General features: G+C 43.9%; 1 protein-coding gene across 2 annotated transcripts in view; it reads right to left on the bottom strand.

Moving 5' to 3' along the window:
* LOC311144790 (RNA-binding protein 33-like) overlaps positions 1-20,469 on the bottom strand; it is a 49,682-nt gene that overhangs the window by 12,898 nt on the left and 16,315 nt on the right. Inside the window, exons 9-14 of one of the 2 annotated variants that reach the window (XM_084180918.1) lie at positions 10,377-10,707; positions 7,805-7,869; positions 4,034-4,169; positions 3,043-3,422; positions 2,033-2,338; positions 1,489-1,800 (exon numbers count right to left, since the gene is read on the bottom strand). In XM_084180918.1, coding sequence (XP_084037044.1) covers positions 1,489-1,800; positions 2,033-2,338; positions 3,043-3,422; positions 4,034-4,169; positions 7,805-7,869; positions 10,377-10,707 — 1,530 coding nt within the window. The remainder of the gene's footprint in view (positions 1-1,488; positions 1,801-2,032; positions 2,339-3,042; positions 3,423-4,033; positions 4,170-7,804; positions 7,870-10,376; positions 10,708-20,469) is intronic. The other variant, XM_084180919.1, reaches the window with a different exon arrangement.

The raw sequence follows: 20,469 nt of genomic DNA, 5'->3' as shown, positions 1-20,469 counted from the left end.
CCTTGTTGCCGGTGATGTTGTTGCCGGTGATGTCTGGTAAGGACCTGCCTTACAACAGGCTTAAAAGCCTTCAGTCCAGCCTCTCTCAGCCTATTGCGGACAGTCTGAGCACTGATGGAGGGATAGTGCGTTCCTAGTGTAACTCGGGCAGTTGTTATAATATGCCATTTAGCAGACTTTTTTACTTATGGGTGGCCCCGGGGATCGAACCCACTACCCTGGCGTTACAAGCGCCATCCTCTACCAATTGAGCTACATCCTGTACCTGTCCCGCAGGTGTGATGTTCGGATTTACCGATCCTGTGCAGTTGTTGTTACACGTGGTCTGCCACTGCGAGGACGATCAGCTGTCCGTCCTGTCTCCCTGTAGCGCTGTCTTAGGCGTCTCACTGTACAGACATTGCAATTTATTGCCCTGGCCACATCTGCAGTCCTCATGCCTCCTTGCAGCATGCCTAAGGCACGTTCACGCAGATGAGCAGGGACCCTGGGCATCTTTCTTTTGGTGTTTTTCAGAGTCAGTAGAAAGGCCTCTTTAGTGTCCTAAGTTCTCATAACTGTGACCTTAATTGCCTACCGTCTAAGCTGTTAGTGTCTTAACGACCGTTCCACAGGTGCATGTTCATTAATTGTTTATGGTTCATTGAACAAGCATGGGAAACAGTGTTTAAACCCTTTACAATGAAGATCTGTGAAGTTATTTGGATTTTTACGAATTATCTTTGAAAGACAGGTTCCTGAAAAAGTGACGTTTCTTTTTTTGCTGAGTTTAGAATCGTGAGAATAGCAATACATATCATATTGTGAGGTCAATGGCAAAACTTCACATTATTCCCATTATAGTGCACTACTTTTGACTAGCGCTTGTCAAAAGCCATGCACTATAGGCAATAGGGTGCCATTTGAGACACAGCCACAGAGCTGCAGCATTTACCATTGGAACCGTCTAAATTGGTGTGACATTCACAGTAGCAATGAGAAGCGATACCCCAGAGAAATATACTACGATGGTATTGATTTATTTTCTAATGGACTCCGTGAACGATTCTCATCTCATTTATAACCTTATGATTGGGCCATTAATAAATAGAACTACCCCATTTAAGATCACGGTGGGCTTAGCTCGGCTTATTATCTCAGGTTACTGAATTTTACAGGCACACCGTCTGTCAAAATAATAAAACATTCTCAAATGATCTCCATGCCTTGAATATGTGATGATACAACAGAGAAAACGATAAATGAAATAAAACTTGAAGGCCATTTTCTAAATTCTTTCTATATTGCAAATGAGTCGCACATGGAAATCCCAGCCGTTTGCCTTTGTTTTCCTGTTTTAGCATGACTTCAACACTGTTTTATTTAGACACTCCTTTTGGGTGCATCCAAAATGGCACCTTATTCCCTACATAGTGCACTACTTTTGATCAGAGCTTTATTCCACTATATAGGGAATAGGGTGCCATTTACATGTGGTGCAGAACTGACCTGTACTGCTGTGTTTGGCCGAGTGCCTGTGGAATCCCTGCGAACCACCGTTCTTTCAGGTGGCCCAGGAAGCTGTGCTGCAGCCTTGTTGGCAGCAGTAGGCTGGGCTCTTCCTCTGCCACCGCCGGGTACCGGCCGAGCGTTCAGGCCTGGACGCACCCCCCCCTGCATTGCCCTGGCAACGGGCCTGACGTTGGAGGCGTTTGGCGCAGAGGCAAGGCGGACATTGTTCATGTTTTGGTTGCCAGGTGCCACGGGGAGCTCGCGGAGGTTGCTGTTGCGCTGGGGAATAACTTTGGGGGTAGGAGGGCTCTGTGGAAAGGGGGAATGATTTGTATTGACATTTGCTTGATATGCATAGCCAATATAACCAATGTGATTTTCTTTTTGTGCCCCTTGGGTTTTTGATTGAAAGTAAAGCATGTCAATTCCTTCTAAATCATTTGGAACTTGCCATAAACCCAAACAGTCCTATGACCGACTGTAAGCACAATCATTTCACAATTCTGAAACAAAAAGGGAAAAACAAAACATGGCTGCTCACCATCCTGGGTCTGATGAGGGCGTTGCGCTGCTGGAGGTTCTGGGGGCGGGGCACGCTAGGGTGCATCTGTCTGGGGCTGCCGTGCTGCTGCATCTGCTGCTGGTGGAAGGGGGGCTGGCCCTGCCCGCCGCGGTGCATCATGGGGCCTTGCCGCTGCTCGCTGGGATGGGGGTGAGGGTGGTGCTGAGGGTGAGGCTGAGACAGGTCCTGTCTGCGGTGCTGCTGATGTTGTTGTTGCTGCTGATGGGATAGAGGCAAGTCATGATGCTGGAGCTGCGAGTGGAGAAGGCCGTGCTGCATCAAGCCCTAGTTTTAATTTCAATACAAAAAGACAAAGTGGGCAGAGTGAGTGATTTTAACTTTGACAGGGTCAAAGATGTACTGTTTTGACAAATAATTACAACATTTTTTTAAATGCCACAGTTCTGAGTTGTCGTCCGTACACGATTCAAGCTTTTTCAAGGAGAAACTGTTACATGCATTTCATTAACCTCCAATCGGTGTCCTCAAATAGCCGCGGTAACAGAGGTAGAACTATGAGTGGTACACTAGAGGGCACTCTTGTCTGTGGCTCACCATACATACCGCATGGGAGGGAGGTCTCAGAAATATGAGCTGTTTTTATGACTGCTTCACTAACGGGGAATATTCAACGAGCTTGACTTATTTATGTGATCATTACTCGGGTCTCCAACATTTTAATAATCGAGAGAAAACTGGCTGAAATACACAATTGATTTAGAAAAAAAAAAAGGCCCATATTTCACATTTGACATGCATCCTAACAGGTACTGTATAATCACGGATTGTGAAGAAGCTTGGAGAAAGCAATAGTTTACGATACAAACTGAACGGATTCCCTTCCATGCCGAGTGAATGCTAAACAAATGAATTAACAAATAGATAACATACCCATTTGTGGACCAACGCTTGAATCATTCCGTACACCTCATGCACAGGCAGAGCAAAGGCCACCACCACACACGTTAATTGGTAGTAGATTCACTTACTCTCATCCGTACCTGCATCCCAAACTGGAGCTGCTGTGAGGGGAAGGGCCCGGGAGTCCCCTGCTGCTGGGGGAAGCCGGGCTGACGGTGACCCATGAAGAGCCTGGTGTTGGTGGGTCCACTGTGCCCAGTCAGGCTGGCCATGCCCTGGTGGCTCTGGGGGTGGCCCTGGGGAGGCAGGTTAGGTCTGGGGGGCTCTCTCTGGAACATCCCTAGCTGGCCCCCTGGACCCTGGCCTGGCGGGTTGAACCCTCCTGGGCTTGGCTGACTGAAGGCCATGTGGCCCTGGCCGGGGAGCTGGTGGTTGTTACTGTTCATGAGCAAACCAGGGTTCTGGGGATCGAACATGAGCAGCTGCTGCCCTGGGAACCGCCCTGGCTCTATAGAACAGGAGGGGAAATAGGAGGGAGGAAAGAACCACAACTGAGACGTCAAGTTGTTTGCTGTGTCGCCGCAATTCCACTCACTTTCAATACATCAGACAGCGACTGCCATACATCTATTTTAACAGAATATGACACCAATATTTGATGGCATTTTAATTCCACATAAGCAGTAAATGGAGAAGTGATACGCATGTACATTAGGAGCCCCGACTCATTCGAATGCATGTATGTGCACATACATATAACATTAATTGAGTTAATGGAACTCCGCAATTGCGCTTGCAGCTTACCCTGAAGGTGTATTGTGAGGGGTTAATGCCCAGAAGGGTTAGATAAACTAAGAGAGAAGATGTAACCCCTTAAAGGCAGGGAAGGAAGCATGGGTGGGTGAGCTGGGTGTGTGGGGCTAGGTAAGGAGGGCTGCGTCCCAAATGGCACCCTTGCGTCCCAAATGGCACCCTGTTCCCTATGTGGTGCACTACTTATGACCAGAGCGCGCTGGTCAAAAGTAGTGCACTATGTAGGGAATAGGGTGCCATTTGGGACAAAATAGTGCACTAAATAGGGAATAAGGTGCCAATTGGGACGCAAGGCTGTGGTCTTACCCCCGATGAAGAAGGGCTCTCTGTCCTGGGGTGTGGGGGGAGGCTGGTTCCTCCAGGGCTCCATGTGATGGGGGGGCCTCTGGGGCGGCTGGCTGAAATTACCAGGCATGTGCTGTTGCTGGAAGTCCCCCGGTCCCTGTGAGGGGGGAGAGGTGCACACAAAAACGCTCATGCATTTAATTCCACATTGAGAACCACTGTAATCACAAACTAATTAAAAACCCCAAAAAAGGGCATTTCGGGTAATAATATTATACTAGAAAGGGAGTGAGTGCTCGGAATTTAATGGCTAGGATTATTCTCATTAGGCATGATGTTGACTTGCGTAAAATGTATCAATGTGCGCACACATATTCAGAGAAAATACCATTGAGAATAAGTGAGAGTAAACCACTATAATTCACTAGAGTAGTCAATGGATCCTAGCAACATGACAAAAAATCTGCCATTTTGGTCAGGAAAACTTCCATTCGAGAAACGGTTCAAATATTGTAAAATATTGTATAAAACATTGTGAATTACAGGATCGCTATGGTAAACCTGCACTAAAGCATAAATAGAACTTTGTTGACTGAGGTGACCTGCTCGCGTTTCGGGAACAAGGACGGCAAAGCATTTTGGGCTTGGGTTAAATCAGTGTTAATTTCTTTGTTCCAGCCACCTATTTTGTATGTACAACAGCTTTCCACACAGCACACAATCCCCCCCACCGTGCTGCATCTAATCTAACTTCAAGGAAAAGCAGCAGATAACGATCCTGTAATCCGTCCTCGGAATAAAAAGGCCCCCTCATAGCCAGTCTCTCCTTTATTCTCTTAAACATGAGTCTCTGTTGAAAAATTAACCTTCAACTCAACATGTTGCACTTCCACAAATGGGGTGCTTAGACCTCCCTCCTCCTCGCCGCTTTATAAATGACTTAAGATGCTATCTAAGCTTAATCCATCTTGATTCGCCGGTAGACTGACGGCATTTAGAGAGGGATAGAGGGGTGTTTTGTATGCTGGAAGGGCGAGAGAGTCACCAAAGTTGCTTAACAGAAAGTTAATCAACGGGGCTTAACGAAGCAGAGGAGGAGAGGGAGCGGATCACATTGTTAGTTTGGACATTAACGCTCTGTTTCAAAGGTCAGTCCGGTATGCACAATGGAGGCTCGGTTGTCTACATAATACCTCTGGAAATTTGTATGAATTTGATAACGCGTCTCATCATCTGAGTGTTAATCCTTGATAAACAGGCTGAGAGGTGCTCAATGTGTAACTGATGCTGCAGATATCCCCCTCGGAAAGAGAGAGGGCTAGCTAAGACAAATGTCATACAATGGACCGGGCCAAATGTCAAACCATTCAATGAGAAATGGAAATGAAGAGGATTAGAAGTGACATTTGTTTTGGTCGTTCCCTCTTTGGACATAGTGTTTTGTACAAATTGCATATTGTTGCCACTGATGAGGGAGGGATTTCACCTTTCTAAGGACAATGGTACAGTTGACCAATGAGGCTGAAAGACATGTTAGATAAGTGCCTCCACCATCAGACAGAACATTTGCCCGATGTGACTTCAATGTCACAGTTTAAAGTTCTTTGTAGCTTGGTCAATGTGGAACCAAGGCTACTTTCATGTTATCAATATCTAACCTGATGAATAAATGGCTAAATATAATGATACATATATAAGGATTTTTTTCAGCAGCGGTGGCAAAGTTAGCGTGGGGGGTGTGTGGTAGTGGGCATGGCCAATTGCGCGGTCTCCGACCAAAGATTTTAAAGGCTATCCTCTTGGCCGCAGAGAAAACATTTGCCTGCTTTAAAGTTAATTTCCAGCAATTCTACACATTTTGCCACAGGGCAGAGAGAACATTTTAGTTTTAAAAGCTTGTTTCCTGCAATTCTACACATTTTTGCCATGGCTTATGGCGTTTTTTAATGACATCTGACTGACTCAAACATAACAAAATCAATGGGGGCCCCATGCCACGACATTTTTGGAATTTTAGATTCTCTGACTGTCTAGTTTTTATTGCCGATCGTTAGTTCTCAGATTATCTTGTTTAAAAATATATAGCTCCTTTATCTTTTCTATATACTTCATATTGGTTTTAGTCATTTACGTTTACACTGACAACGTTTTACCATTGCAATATTTTATAAAATTATATTTCTTGGCATGCCTGCAACGATTTAGAAGAGGCGGCCAGCCACTGCTAAATGAATATAGGGTACTGCACCACCAAGCACTTGATATAATGTATACTATTTCTGCTACATGCAAATTACAAACAAACATCTATTCTTGACTAGCTGTATTTTTTTATCATTATAGCCCCCTAATGAGCTCTTAATTGGAACCCCTGATTAATATTTTTCATATAACGATATTACAGATGGTGAAGAATCTCCCCCTCCCCTTCTTGAACAATTACATTTGATAATATGATAATGTATGATAATCATCCGTAATCTGGTGCCCAATGGTACATGGATGTTGCTGGGCTTTTTGTGACCTGTATTTCTAATCGTGTCTGTGGCAATAGCAGCCTAAACGCGATTGACAGCTGGGGAAACCAACAACATGCTAGACGTCAGCTAAGCCTCTCCCTCTCGCTCAAACTCGTACAAAAGTGAAAAACAGCTCTGCTACACACACTGGAGCACTCTCTCTGCTATCAATGTCCACCACCATCACAGACTGATGGAAACTGGCACTGGAAAATTGAAATGGAGAGTAGACGAGGAAGACAGAATAAAATGTTGGCAATTTCCAAATAACAGACTAACGCGAGACCCTGGCTCATTTGTTGACAAGGTTTATAAACCTTTCACCAAATGCAATTGGATGCAGCCCTTCTTTTTTAAAATTTTATAGCCGATTTGCATGAATCCATATAAAACACTCTTCCCGGGAAGGTGTCAGTCAGCACCAGCGCCACCTGATGCCTGGGCATCATTAGCTGGGAGAACTGAACCTACATCCCAAATGGCACCCTATACCCTACATAGTGCACTACTTTTGACCAGAGCCCTATGGGCCCTGGCCAAAAGTAGCACACTATGTAGGGAATAGGGTGCAATTTGGGATGCACTCGGAGTAACTTGAGGCATATTTGGCTGCCTGGCCAATCCACTTCCCCCACAATGTTGTAATCACTTTAAAAGGCATTCCTTTCCTGTCATCTCTGCAATAGGTTCTAGTTTACTCAGAGGCTCTTCAATGACTACAGATTCCTTTCTTTGACTACCTGACTATCTATTTAGCCCTGAGTATGAAACAAAAACAATATTTTGGGCATGTTTTATCCATTCAAACAGCCTTCTAAAGGACTGTTCTGCTTTGGGACAAACTTGTCCTAAAAAGTGGTATTTTCACTGGCAGATAAAAAGTGGTATTTTCACTGGCGGTAGTAGGCTTTATCCTGGGCTGCATGCCAAATGGTACCCTATTCCCATAAGGCTCTGGTCAGATGGAGCGCACTATGTAGGGAATAGGGTTCCATTTGGAGGCCTGATTTCAGGATTCCATTATGATGCCAACCTCAGAGTCTGAGCCCTAGCACATCCATGAAGAGTGCAAACTAAACTAAGCCTGTCACCATAGCCACTGCCTAAAGCCCCTATCAACCATTTCCAGTTGTGCAGACAGACTTGGTATCAGTGTTTACAGATTTGCTCTAACAGTATTTGGACCCAAGTGGGCATCTAATTGCCATAATGACATTTCTCTCACAAAAAGGTCCACATGGTTAACGGAGATGGGGGAGCAGCTGCTACTCACAGGGAACCTCTGAGGACCCACAGCAGGTCTGGGTGGCTGGCTCTGGGCAGGAGGCATTAAGGGCACTGCAGACAGAGAGAGAGAACGATGTAGAAGATTGGGGGTCCGGGGGGGGGTCAAGAAATTAGAATAGGAAGAGAGAGAACGAGTGTGGGGAGAAGGAGAGGCAGTCCATTAGACACCTCTTTGTGAGCTGTTATACAGGCACGTCTTAAGGCTCACACGTCGCACCGAATGTGGATCTAGCGTTCGTCTGAGCGCTGTTTTATATTTCACCTCCGAAATGGGCTCACACTTGTACACATCTGGACAGAGGAATGAACATAGTAAAAGCATGCGGTTGTAGTTCTCTTAAGGACCACAGGTTAAGGTGGATGGGTACATGTATTAGCTAGGCTTCTTGACTTCAGTAAATATTACATACATTTTCAATTCATAATCAGTTTGAGTTGCAACTGGTAATGCTGATTAATTTCCAATGACAGAAATACATTTAAAAAAGGACAATACGTTGTATGTACAGTTATTCGGAAAGTATTCGGACCCTTTCCCTTTTTCCACATTTTGTTACGTTACAGCCTTATTCTAAAATGTATTAAATAAAATGTTCCCCCTCAATCTACATAATGACAAAGCGAAAACAGGTTCGAATTTTTTGCAAATTTATAAAAAACAGAAATACCTTATTTACATAAGTATTCAGACCCTTTGCTATGAGACTCGAAATTGAGCTCAGGTGCATCTTGTTTCCATTGATCATCCTTGAGATGTTTCTACAACTTGATCGGAGACCACCTGTGGTAAATTCAATTGATTGGACATGATTTGGAAAGGCACACACCTGTCTATATATGGTCCCACAGTTGACAGTGCATGTCAGAGCAAAAACCAAGCCATGAGGTCGAAGGAATTGTCCATAGAGCTCCGAGACAGGATTGTCTCGAGGCACAGATCTGGGGAAGGGCATTGAAGGTCCCTTAGAACACAGTGGCCTCCATCATTCTTAAATGGAAGAAGTTTGGAACCACCAAGACTCTTCCTAGAGCTGATCGCCCGGCCAAACTGAGAAATCGGGGGAGAAGGGCCTTGGTCAGGGAGGTGACCAAGAACCTGATGGTCACTCTGACAGAGCTCTAGAGTTCCTCTGTGGAGATGGGAGAACTTTCCAGAAGAACAACCATCTCTGCAGCACTCCACCAATCAAGCCTTTATGGTAGAGTGGCCAGACAGAAGCCACTCCTCAATAACAGGCACATGATAGCCTGCTTGGAGTTTGCCAAAAGGCACTTAAAGGACTCTCAGACCATGAGAAACAAGATTCTCTGTCTCGTCTGATGAAACCAAGATTGAACTCTTTGGCCTGAATGCCAAGCGTCACGTCTGGAAGAAACTTGGCACCATCCCTACAATGAAGCATGGTGGTGGCAGCATCATGCTGTAGGGATGTTTTTCAGCAGCAGGGACTGGGAGACTAGTCAGGATCGAGGCAAAGATGAACGGAGCAAAGTACAGAGAGATCCTTGATAAAAACCTGCTCCAGAGCGCTCAGGACCTCAGAATGGGGCGAAGGTTCACCAGGACAACGACCCTAAGCACACAGCCAGGACAACGCAGGAGTGGCTTCGGGACAAGTCTCTGAATGTCCTTGAGTGGCCCAGCCAGAGCCCAGACTTGAACATCTCTGGAGAGACCTGAAAATAGCTGTGCAGCGACGCTCCCCATCCAACCTGACAGCGCTTGAGAGGATCTGCAGAGAATGGGAGAAACTCCCCAAATACAGATGTGCCAAGCTTGTAGCGTCATACCCAAGAAGACTTGAGGCTGTAATCGCTGCCAAAGGTGCTTCAACAAAGTATTGATTAAAGGGTCGGAATACTTATGTAACTGTTATATTTTAGTTTAGTTTTATAAATTTGTAAACATTTCTAAAAACCTGTTTTTTCTTTGTCATTATGGGTTATTGTGTGTAGATTAATGAGCTGGAAAAAACTATTTAATTCATTTTAGAATAAGGCTGTAACATAACAAAATGTGGAAAAAGTCAAGGGGTCTGAATACTTTCCGAATGCACTGTATGGGTTCAGGGACATTTGCCAACAACTGTAAAACACTCCTGTTATCCTGTCCACCCCCCTCCCCTCAACACACACACACAGAGTCTCTCTCTGTCACACACACACACTCTTCAACGTCAGTCTGGAAAGACAGGGCAGATAAACAGATTGAGGAATGGAGATGCTGCCAAAAAATGACGAACCTATTACTGGCTGAGAGACGTATCCTCTTGTCATTCAACCAAACAACATGACATTCTAATCCAGACACTTTTCAAAGCAGTGCACTGATAACTGCAAACCAAATTGCATCTCATGCCTTCACCTAATTTGCAAATATTCACAACATTCAACAGAAGAGGTACTATCATTACAATAAGTCAGAACCCAATGAAATGGCACCCTATCCCCTTTATAAAGCATTACTTTTGACCAGGGCCAACAGTAGTGCAGTATCTAGGGAATTCGGTTCCATTTGGCCCTGCAAACATGCGGAGCAGCCCAATGTACAGACCTACCTTGCGCAGGGGAGGACGCAGGGCCCCTGAAATGGGGGTTGATGTGGATGTTCTTGGGCTGCTGCTGCTGCTGCTGCTGCTGTTGTTGTTGCTGTTGGTGGTTGTGTGAGGGAGGGGGACTCATCATGCGGGGCGGTGGGTCAATCTGGGGCCTGACTGGTGCCCCGCGTTGGGCCATGTGCAGGGGGATGAGGGGCTGCAGGGGCTGCTGGGTCAGCGGGCCACCACCGTGCTCCTGGAAGGAGGGCCCTCGAGGGCCACCCTGGTGATGGTGCTGCTGAGGATGATGATGTTGGTGGTGGTGAGGGGGAGGCATTCTGGAGGGAGACTGCTAATTGGAGGTAATGAGAGAGAAGAGAGGAAAGACCGACACAACAAGTCAGATATGTCGAGAAACAGAGGCTATATATAGCACAGTAAATGAGCTCAATAAAATATACCTGTTTTCTCACCTATTTATTTAGCTTTAGCTCACATACAATTAGTAATTGTATGTGAGCTTGAGATAAACGTTTAGATGAGGAAACGTGAATAGTTAATTTATTACCCGTTGACCAGCCAATGTATGAACTCTAAACCAAGATATTTTCAGTTATTCATCACACAGTCCATCTTCACTAAAATGTATGAATTAATGTATGCGGTTATGCTTTAAGTGATAAATACATTAAGACTGGTCCTACAATTAATTAATAGCATGATTCATTAGACAAGAGAAATTGAATATTGCAGTCCAACTGAGCATTCCATTATCTCTCCAGTACCTCTTAAAAAAGCATAGCTACTTTGACGATCCCCCTACTTAGAATACATGTTAAAAATAACTTGCCTTTTTCATAACTGAAATTGATTTGTTTATTTGGATCCCCATTAGATTTTGCAGAAGCAGCTACTCTTCCTGGGGTCCACAAAAACCACAAAACATGAAAAATAACAAAAACACTGATTTATAACTCACACAAATTTAAACTACGATATACACTGAGTGTACAAAACATTAGGAACACCTGCTCTTTCCATGAAATAGACTGACCAGGTGAATGCAGGTGAAAGCTATGATCCCTTAGTGATGTCACCTGTTAAATCCACTTCAAATCCGTGAAGATGAAGGGGAGGAGACAGGTTAAAAAAGGGTTTTAAAGCCTTGAGACATGGATTGTGTATGTGTGCCATTCAGAGGGTGAATGGGAAAGACAAAATATTGAAGTGTCTTTGAACAGGGTATGGTAGTGTTGGATTCTAGCTTGAAATATACTTATTCATATCCTCATTCAAGGGTTTTTCTTTATTTTTACTATTTTCTACATTGTAGAATAATAGTGAAGACATCAAAACTATGAAATAACACATATGGAATCATGTAGTAATTTAAAAAGTGTTAAACAAATCAAAATATATTTTATATTTGAGATTCTTCAAATAGCCACCCTTTGCCATGATGACAGCTTTGCACACTCTTGGCATTCTCTCAACCAGCTTCATGAGGTAGTCACCTAGAATGCATTTCAATTAACAGGTGTGCCTTCTTGAAAGTTAATTTGTGGAATTTCTTTCCTTCTTAATGCATTTGAGCCGATCAGTTGTGTTGTGACAAGGTAGGGGGGGTATACAGAAGATAGCCCTGTTTGGTAAAAGACCAAGTCCATATTATGGCAAGAACAGCTCAAATAAGCAAAGAGAAATGACAGTACATCATTACTTTGAGACATGAAGGTCAGTCAATACGGAACATTAAGAACTTTGAGTTCTTCAAGTGCAGTCGCAAAAGCCATCAAGCGCTATGATGAAACTTGCTCTCATGAGGACCACCACAGGAATGGAAGACCCAGAGTTACCTCTGCTGCAGAGGATAAGTTCATTCCCAGCCTCAGAAAATGCAGCCCAAATAAATGCTTCACAGAGTTCAAGTAACAGACACATCTCAACATCAACTGTTCAGAGGAGACTATGAATCAGGCCTTCATGGTCGAATTTCTGCAAAGAAACCACTACTAAAGGACACCAATCAGAAGAAGAGACTTGCTTGGGCCAAGAAACACGAGCAATGGACATTAGACCAGTGGAAATGTGTCCAAATTGGAGAGGTTTGGTTCCAACCGTCGTGTCTTTGTGAGACGCGGTGTTTGTGAATGGATGATCTCCGCATGTGTATTTCCCACAATAAAGCATGGAGGAGGTGGTGTTATGGTGTGGGGGTGCTTTGCTGGTGACACTGTCTGTGACGTATTTAGAATTCAAGGCTCACTTAACCAGCATGTCTACCACAGCATTCTGCAGCGATATGCCATCCCATCTGGTTTGGGCTTAGTGGGACTATCACACAGCCTCCAGGCTGTGTAACGTCTATTTTACCAAGAAGGAAAGTGATGGAGTGCTGCATCAGATGACCTGGCCTCCACAATACCCCAACCTCAACCAAATTGAGATGGTTTGGGATGAGTCGGACTGCAGAGTGAAGGAAAAGCAGCCAACAAGTGCTCAGCATACAGTGGGGAAAAAAAGTATTTAGTCAGCCACCAATTGTGCAAGTTCTCCCACTTAAAAAGATGAGAGAGGCCTGTAATTTTCATCATAGGTACACGTCAACTATGACAGTCAAAATGAAAAAAAAAAATCCAGCAAATCACATTGTAGGATGTTTAATGAATTTATTTGCAAATTATGGTGGAAAATAAGTATTTGGTCAATAACAAAAGTTTCTCAATACTTTGTTATATACGCTTTGTTGGCAATGACACAGGTCAAACGTTTTCTGTAAGTCTTCACAAGGTTTTCACACACTGTTGCTGGTATTTTGGCCCATTCCTCCATGCAGATCTCCTCTAGAGCAGTGATGTTTTGGGGCTGTCGCTGGGCAACACAGACTTTCAACTCCCTCCAAAGATTTTCTATGGGGTTGAGATCTGGAGACTGGCTAGGCCACTCCAGGACCTTGAAATGCTTCTTACGAAGCCACTCCTTCGTTGCCCGGGCGGTGTGTTTGGGATCATTGTCATGCTGAAAGACCCAGCCACGTTTCATCTTCAATGCCCTTGCTGATGGAAGGAGGTTTTCACTCAAAATCTCACGATACATGGCCCCATTCATTCTTTCCTTTACACGGATCAGTCGTCCTGGTCCCTTTGCAGAAAAACAGCCCCAAAGCATGATGTTTCCACCCCCATGCTTCACAGTAGGTATGGTGTCCTTTGGATGCAACTCAGCATTCTTTGTCCTCCAAACACGACGAGTTGAGTTTTTACCAAAAAGTTCTATTTTGGTTTCATCTGACCATATGACATTCTCCCAATCCTCTTCTGGATCATCCAAATGCACTCTAGCAAAATTCAGACGGGCCTGGACATGTACTGGCTTAAGCAGGGGGACACGTCTGGCACTGCAGGATTTGAGTCCCTGGCGGCGTAGTGTGTTACTGATGGTAGGCTTTGTTACTTTGGTCCCAGCTCTCTGCAGGTCATTCACTAGGTCCCCCCGTGTGGTTCTGGGATTTTTGCTCACCGTTCTTGTGATCATTTTGACCCCACGGGGTGAGATCTTGCGTGGAGCCCCAGATCGAGGGAGATTATCAGTGGTCTTGTATGTCCTCCATTTCCTAATAATTGCTCCCACAGTTGATTTCTTCAAACCAAGCTGCTTACCTATTGCAGATTCAGTCTTCCCAGCCTGGTGCAGGTCTACAATTTTGTTTCTGGTGTCCTTTGATAGCTCTTTGGTCTTGGCCATAGTGGAGTTTCGAGTGTGACTGTTTGAGGTTGTGGACAGGTGTCTTTTATACTGATAACAAGTTCAAACAGGTGCCATTAATACAGGTAACGAGTGGAGGACAGAGGAGCCTCTTAAAGAAGAAGTTACAGGTCTGTGAGAGCCAGAAATCTTGCTTGTTTGTAGGTGACCAAATACTTATTTTCCACCATAATTTGCAAATAAATTCATAAAAAATCCTCCAATGTGATTTTCTGGATTTTTTTCCCTCAAATTGTCTGTCATAGTTGACGTGTACCTATGATGAAAATTACAGGCCTCTCTCATCTTTTTAAGTGGGAGAACTTGCACAATTGGTGGCTGACTAAATACTTTTTTTCCCCACTGTATGTGGGAACTCCTTCAAGACTGTTGGAAAAGCATTCCTCATGAAGCTGGTTGAGAGAATGCCAAGAGTGTGCAAAGCTGTAATCAAGGCAAAGTGTGGCTATTTCAAGATTCTCAAATATATTTTGATTTGTTTAACACTTTTTTGGTAACTACATGATTCCATATGTGTTATTTCATTGTTTTGATGTCTTCACTATTATTCTACAATGTAGAAAATTGTCAAAATAATGAATGAGTAGGTGTTCTAAAACTTTTGACTGGTAGTGTACACTCACTTCCACGCCCATGAGGGTCCTAGAGTTAGGCAAGGGTCATGACAATACCAGTAAGAAGAATTGGTTATCTTAGACATGCAAGGAGGTGACTCCGCCTAGTTGGAAGGTATAAAGATGTGTTTGTGTGACTTGTATGTTGTCTTTGCAGCTGTATGACTAAACTTGGTTAGCACTTTTTCAAGTCGTTCGAGTTTTTACTCTGTTTGTTTAGAACCTAACAGTAGTATGTGCCAGGCACACCGGTTTGAGTGTATCAAGAACTGCAATACTGCTGGGTTTTTCACGCTCAACAGTTTCCCATGTGTATCAAGAATGGTCCACCACCCACAGGACATCCAGCCAACTTGACACAACTGTGGGAAGCATTGGAGTCAACATGGGCCAGCAGTCAACTGAGTGGCGCAGTGGTCTAAGGCACTGCATCGCAGTGCTAACTGTGCCACTAGAGATCCTGGTTCGAATCCAGGCTCTGTCGCAGCCGGCCGCGACCGGGAGACTCATGGGCGGCGCACAATTGGCCCAGCGTCGTCCAGGGTAGGGGAGGGAATGGCCGGCAGGGATGTAGCTCAGTTGATAGAGCATGGCGTTTGCAACGCCAGGGTTGTGGGTTCGATTCCCACGGGGGGCCAGTATAAAAAAAATATGTATTCACTAACTGTAAGTCGCTCTGGATAAGAGCGTCTGCTAAATGACTAAAATGTAATGTAAATGAATGCTTGACACCTTGTAGAGGCCATGCCCCAACAAATTGAGGCTGTTCTGAGGGCAAAAAGGGGTGCAACTCAATAATAAGGTGTTCCTAATGGTTTGTACACTCACTGTACAAACAACGCAACAAAAATAATCCAAACAGTACAAATAAAAAATGGTGTGTCTGTTAGTGTGTCCCCTCATAGCCCCAGTCGTTCCACAAGTTATTTTGTAATCTGTTTTTTGAAAGGTAATTTTGCTGTTTGCTTGAGTAATTGGAGATGGAAGGGAGTTCCATGCCATCAAGGCTCTGTCTAAAACTGCACCTTGCCGTGATTTTGTTTTGGACTTGGGGACTGTGAAGAGACCCCTGGTGGCATGTCTTGTGGGGTATGTATGGGTGTCTGAGCTGAATGTTATTTGATTATGCAGAAAATGTGGAATTTGTGTCAGTAATATTTCTTATAACTAAAAGAGAAGCTGTTAATATCTTGTCAACCCTCAACCAGGAAAGACTGGCCTGCATGTTGTTGATGTTATTTCTGTATGTGCAGTTACGGGCAAGGCGTGCGGCTCTGTTTTGAACCAGCTGCAGCTTTTCTAGGTCTTTCATTGCTGCACTTGACCATATTACCGGACAGTAATCAAGATGGGACAAGACCAGAGCCTGAACAACTAATACAGTTAATGTGTCAAAAACGCAAAACATTTTTATAAACAGACATACCCCTCCCCATCTTTACAACAACTTTGTCAATATGACTTGCCCATGATACTTGACCATCCAATGTTATACATAGGAGTTTAGCTTCCTCAACTTGCTCAATGGTAACACCCTTCATGTACAACTCCAGTTGAGGTTTAGGTCTTGGAGAATGTTTTGAACAAAATACAATGCTTTTAGTTTTAGATGTATTTATTATTAAATCACCCATTTTGATACTGACTAACTCCTTATTTAAAATTTCAGTGAGCTCACTGGCTTTTGGGTGCTATGTAATAATCCGCATACATAGTAATTCTACACAATAGAAAATATAAACGCAATATGCAACAATTTCAACGATTTTACTGAGTTACAGTTCATACAAGAAATTCTGTCAATTTAAATAAACTCATTAGGCCCTAATCTATGGATTTCACATGACTGGGAATACAGATATGCATCTGTTGGTCACAGATACCTTTTTAAAAAGGTAGTGGTGTGGATCAGAAAACCAGCCAATATCTGGTCTGACCACCATTTGCCTCATGCAGCGCGACATCTCCTTTGCATAGAGTTGATCAGGCTGTTGTTTGTGGCCTGTGGAATGTTGTCCCACTCCTCTTCAATGGCTATGCAAAGTTGCTGGATATTGGCGGGAATTGGAGAATTCTGTAGTACACGTCGATTCAGAGCATCCCAAACATGCTGAATGGGTGACATGTCCTGTGAGTATGCAGGCCATGGAAGAACTGGGACATTTTCAGCTTCCAGGAATTGTGTACAGATCCTTGCAACAAGGGGCCGTGCATTATCATGCTGAAACACTTCCACCAAGGGGCACTCTGTTCACAACATTGACATCAGCAAACCGCTCGCCCACACGACACCATACACGCTGTCTGCCATCTGCCCGGTACAGTTGAAACTGGGATTCATCAGTGGCCATCGAAGGTGAGCATTTGCCCACTGAAGTCTGTTACAACGCCAAACTGCAGTCAGGTCAAGACCCTGGTGAGGACAACGAGCACACATGAGCTTCCCTGAGACGGTTTCTGACAGTTCGTGCAGAAATTATTTGGTTGTGCAAACCCACAATTTCATCAGCTGTCCAGGTGGCTGGTCTCAGACGATTCCCGCGGGTGAAGAAGCCGGATGTGGAAGTCCCTGGGATGGCGTGGTTACACGTGGTCTGCGGTTGTGAGACCGGTTGGACTTACTGCCAAATTCTCTAAAACGCTGTTGGAGGCGGCTTATGGTAGAAAAATGTACATTAAATTATCTGGCAACAGCTGTGGTGGACAATCCATGCTGTTTAATCAGCTTCTTGATATGCCACACCTGTCAGGTGGATGGATTATCTTGGCAAAGGAGAAATGCTCACTAACAGGGATGCAAAGATTTGAGACAAAAAAGCTTGTTGTGCGTATGGAACATTTCTGGGATCTTTTATTTCATCTCATGAAACATGGGACCAACACTTTATATGGCATTTATATTTTCTTTCAGTATAGCTTCGTGTAAGACCAGTGGAAAATAATTTGTAAAAATAGAGAAGATAACAGTGCCCAGAGGGACACCGCACTGTACATATCTGATATTAGAGAAGCTTCCATTGAAGAACACACTCCGGGTTCTATTGGATAAATAACTCTCCAACCATGTGATGGAAGGCGATGTAAAGCCATAGCAAGTGAGTTGTTGTCAATAATTTATGATCAATAACATCAAAGGCTGCATGAAAATCTAACAATACAGCTCCAACTATCATCTTATTACCCATTTATTTTAACCAATCAGTGATCTAAGTCAGTGCAGTACAAGTTGAGTGCCCTATATTCATGCTCAAAGTCAGTAGCTAACTTATTTGGGCTAACACATTCCTCTCCATCAGTTTACTAAGTACAGGCAGCAAACTGATTGGGCAGCTGTTAGAGCCAGCAAAGGGTGCTTTATTATTTTTAGGTAGTGGAATTACTTTAGCTCCCTTCCACACCTGTGGACACGCACTCCTTTAGGCTTTGGTTAAATATATAGCAAATAGGGGTGGCAATACAGTCTGCTACCATTCTCCATAGTTTCCCATTAAGGTTTTCTATACCTGGTATTTTATACAAAAATATATGATGGTTCACTGTTCAATGTCCTTTCACTTCAGAGTTGCTCCAATTTACTAGTGAAATTCATTGAAATGATTGGCAATATCAAATAAAATTCTATTCGACACATGCGCCGAATACAACAGGTGTAGACCTTACCGTGAAATGTTTACTTACAAGCCCTTAACCAACAATGCAGTTTTAAGAAAAAAGAGTTAAGAAAATATTTACTAAATAAACTAAAGTAATACAAATAAAAAAATAAAAAGTACAATAAAATAACAATGAGGCTATATACAAGGGGTACCAGTACCGAGTAAATGTGTGGGGGTACAGGTTAGTCGAGGTAATTTGTACATGTAGGTAGGGGTAAAGTTACTATGCATAGATGATAAATAGTCCGGGTGGCCATTTGATTAATTGTTCAGCAGTAGAAGCTGTTAAGGAGCCTTTTGGACCTAGACTTGGCGCTCCGGTAACGCTTGCCGTGCGGTAGCAGAGAGAACAATCTACAGTGGGGGAAAAAGTATTTAGTCAGCCACCAATTGTGCAAGTTCTCCCACTTAAGAAGATGAGAGAGGCCTGTAATTTTCATCATAGGTACACGTCAACTATGACAGACAAAATGAGAAAAAAAAATCCAGAAAATCACATTGTAGGATTTTTTATGAATTTATTTGCAAATTATGGTGGAAAATAAGTATTTGGTCAATAACAAAAGTTTCTCAATACTTTGTTATATACCCTTTGTTGGCAATGACACAGGTCAAACGTTTTCTGTAAGTCTTCACAAGGTTTTCACACACTGTTGCTGGTATTTTGGCCCATTCCTCCATGCAGATCTCCTCTAGAGCAGTGATGTTTTGGGGCTGTCGCTGGGCAACACGGACTTTCAACTACCTCCAAAGATTTTCTATGGGGTTGAGATCTGGAGACTGGCTAGGCCACTCCAGGACCTTGAAATGCTTCTTACGAAGCCACTCCTTCGTTGCCCGGGCGGTGTGTTTGGGATCATTGTCATGCTGAAAGACCCAGCCACGTTTCATCTTCAATGCCCTTGCTGATGGAAGGAGGTTTTCACTAAAAATCTCACGATACATGGCCCCATTCATTCTTTCCTTTACACGGATCAGTCGTCCTGGTCCCTTTGCAGAAAAACAGCCCCAACGCATGATGTTTCCACCCCCATGCTTCACAGTAGGTATGGTGTTCTTTGGATGCAACTCAGCATTCTTTGTCCTCCAAACACGACGAGTTGAGTTTTTACCAAAAAGTTCTATTTTGGTTTCATCTGACCATATGACATTCTCCCAATCCTCTTCTGGATCATCCAAATGCACTCTAGCAAACTTCAGACGGGCCTGGACATGTACTGGCTTAAGCAGGGAGACACGTCTGGCACTGCAGGATTTGAGTCCCTGGCGGCGTAGTGTGTTACTGATGGTAGGCTTTGTTACTTTGGTTCCAGCTCTCTGCAGGTCATTCACTAGGTCCCCCCGTGTGGTTCTGGGATTTTTGCTCACCGTTCTTGTGATCATTTTGACCCCACGGGGTGAGATCTTGCGTGGAGCCCCAGATCGAGGGAGATTATCAGTGGTCTTGTATGTCTTCCATTTCCTAATAATTGCTCCCACAGTTGATTTCTTCAAATCAAGCTGCTTACCTATTGCAGATTCAGTCTTCCCAGCCTGGTGCAGGTCTACAATTTTGTTTCTGGTGTCCTTTGACAGCTCTTTGGTCTTGGCCATAGTGGAGTTTGGAGTGTGACTGTTTGAGGTTGTGGACAGGTGTCTTTTATACTGATAACAAGTTCAAACAGGTGCCATTAATACAGGTAACGAGTGGAGAACAGAGGAGCCTCTTAAAGAAGAAGTTACAGGTCTGTGAGAGCCAGAAATCTTGCTTGTTTGTAGGTGACCAAATACTTATTTTCCACCATAATTTGCAAATAAATTCATTAAAAATCCTACAATGTGATTTTCTGGATTTTTTTTCCTCAATTTGTCTGTCATAGTTGACGTGTACCTATGATGAGAATTACAGGTCTCTCTCATCTTTTTAAGTGGGAGAACTTGCACAATTGGTGGCTGACTAAATACTTATTTTCCCCACTGTATGACTTGGGTGACTGGAGTCTGACAAATGTTTTGGGCCTTCCTCTGACACCGCCTTGTATATAGGTCCTGGAAGGCAGGAAGCTTGGCCCCAGTGATGTACTGGGCCGTACGCACTAC

This window comes from Coregonus lavaretus, assembly GCF_964263955.1.
Source record: "Coregonus lavaretus genome assembly, chromosome: 2".
Classification (NCBI taxonomy): Eukaryota; Metazoa; Chordata; class Actinopteri; order Salmoniformes; family Salmonidae; genus Coregonus; species Coregonus lavaretus.
The sequence above is the reverse complement of the archived record's forward strand: the minus strand, read 5'-3'. Positions and strand labels throughout refer to the sequence as shown.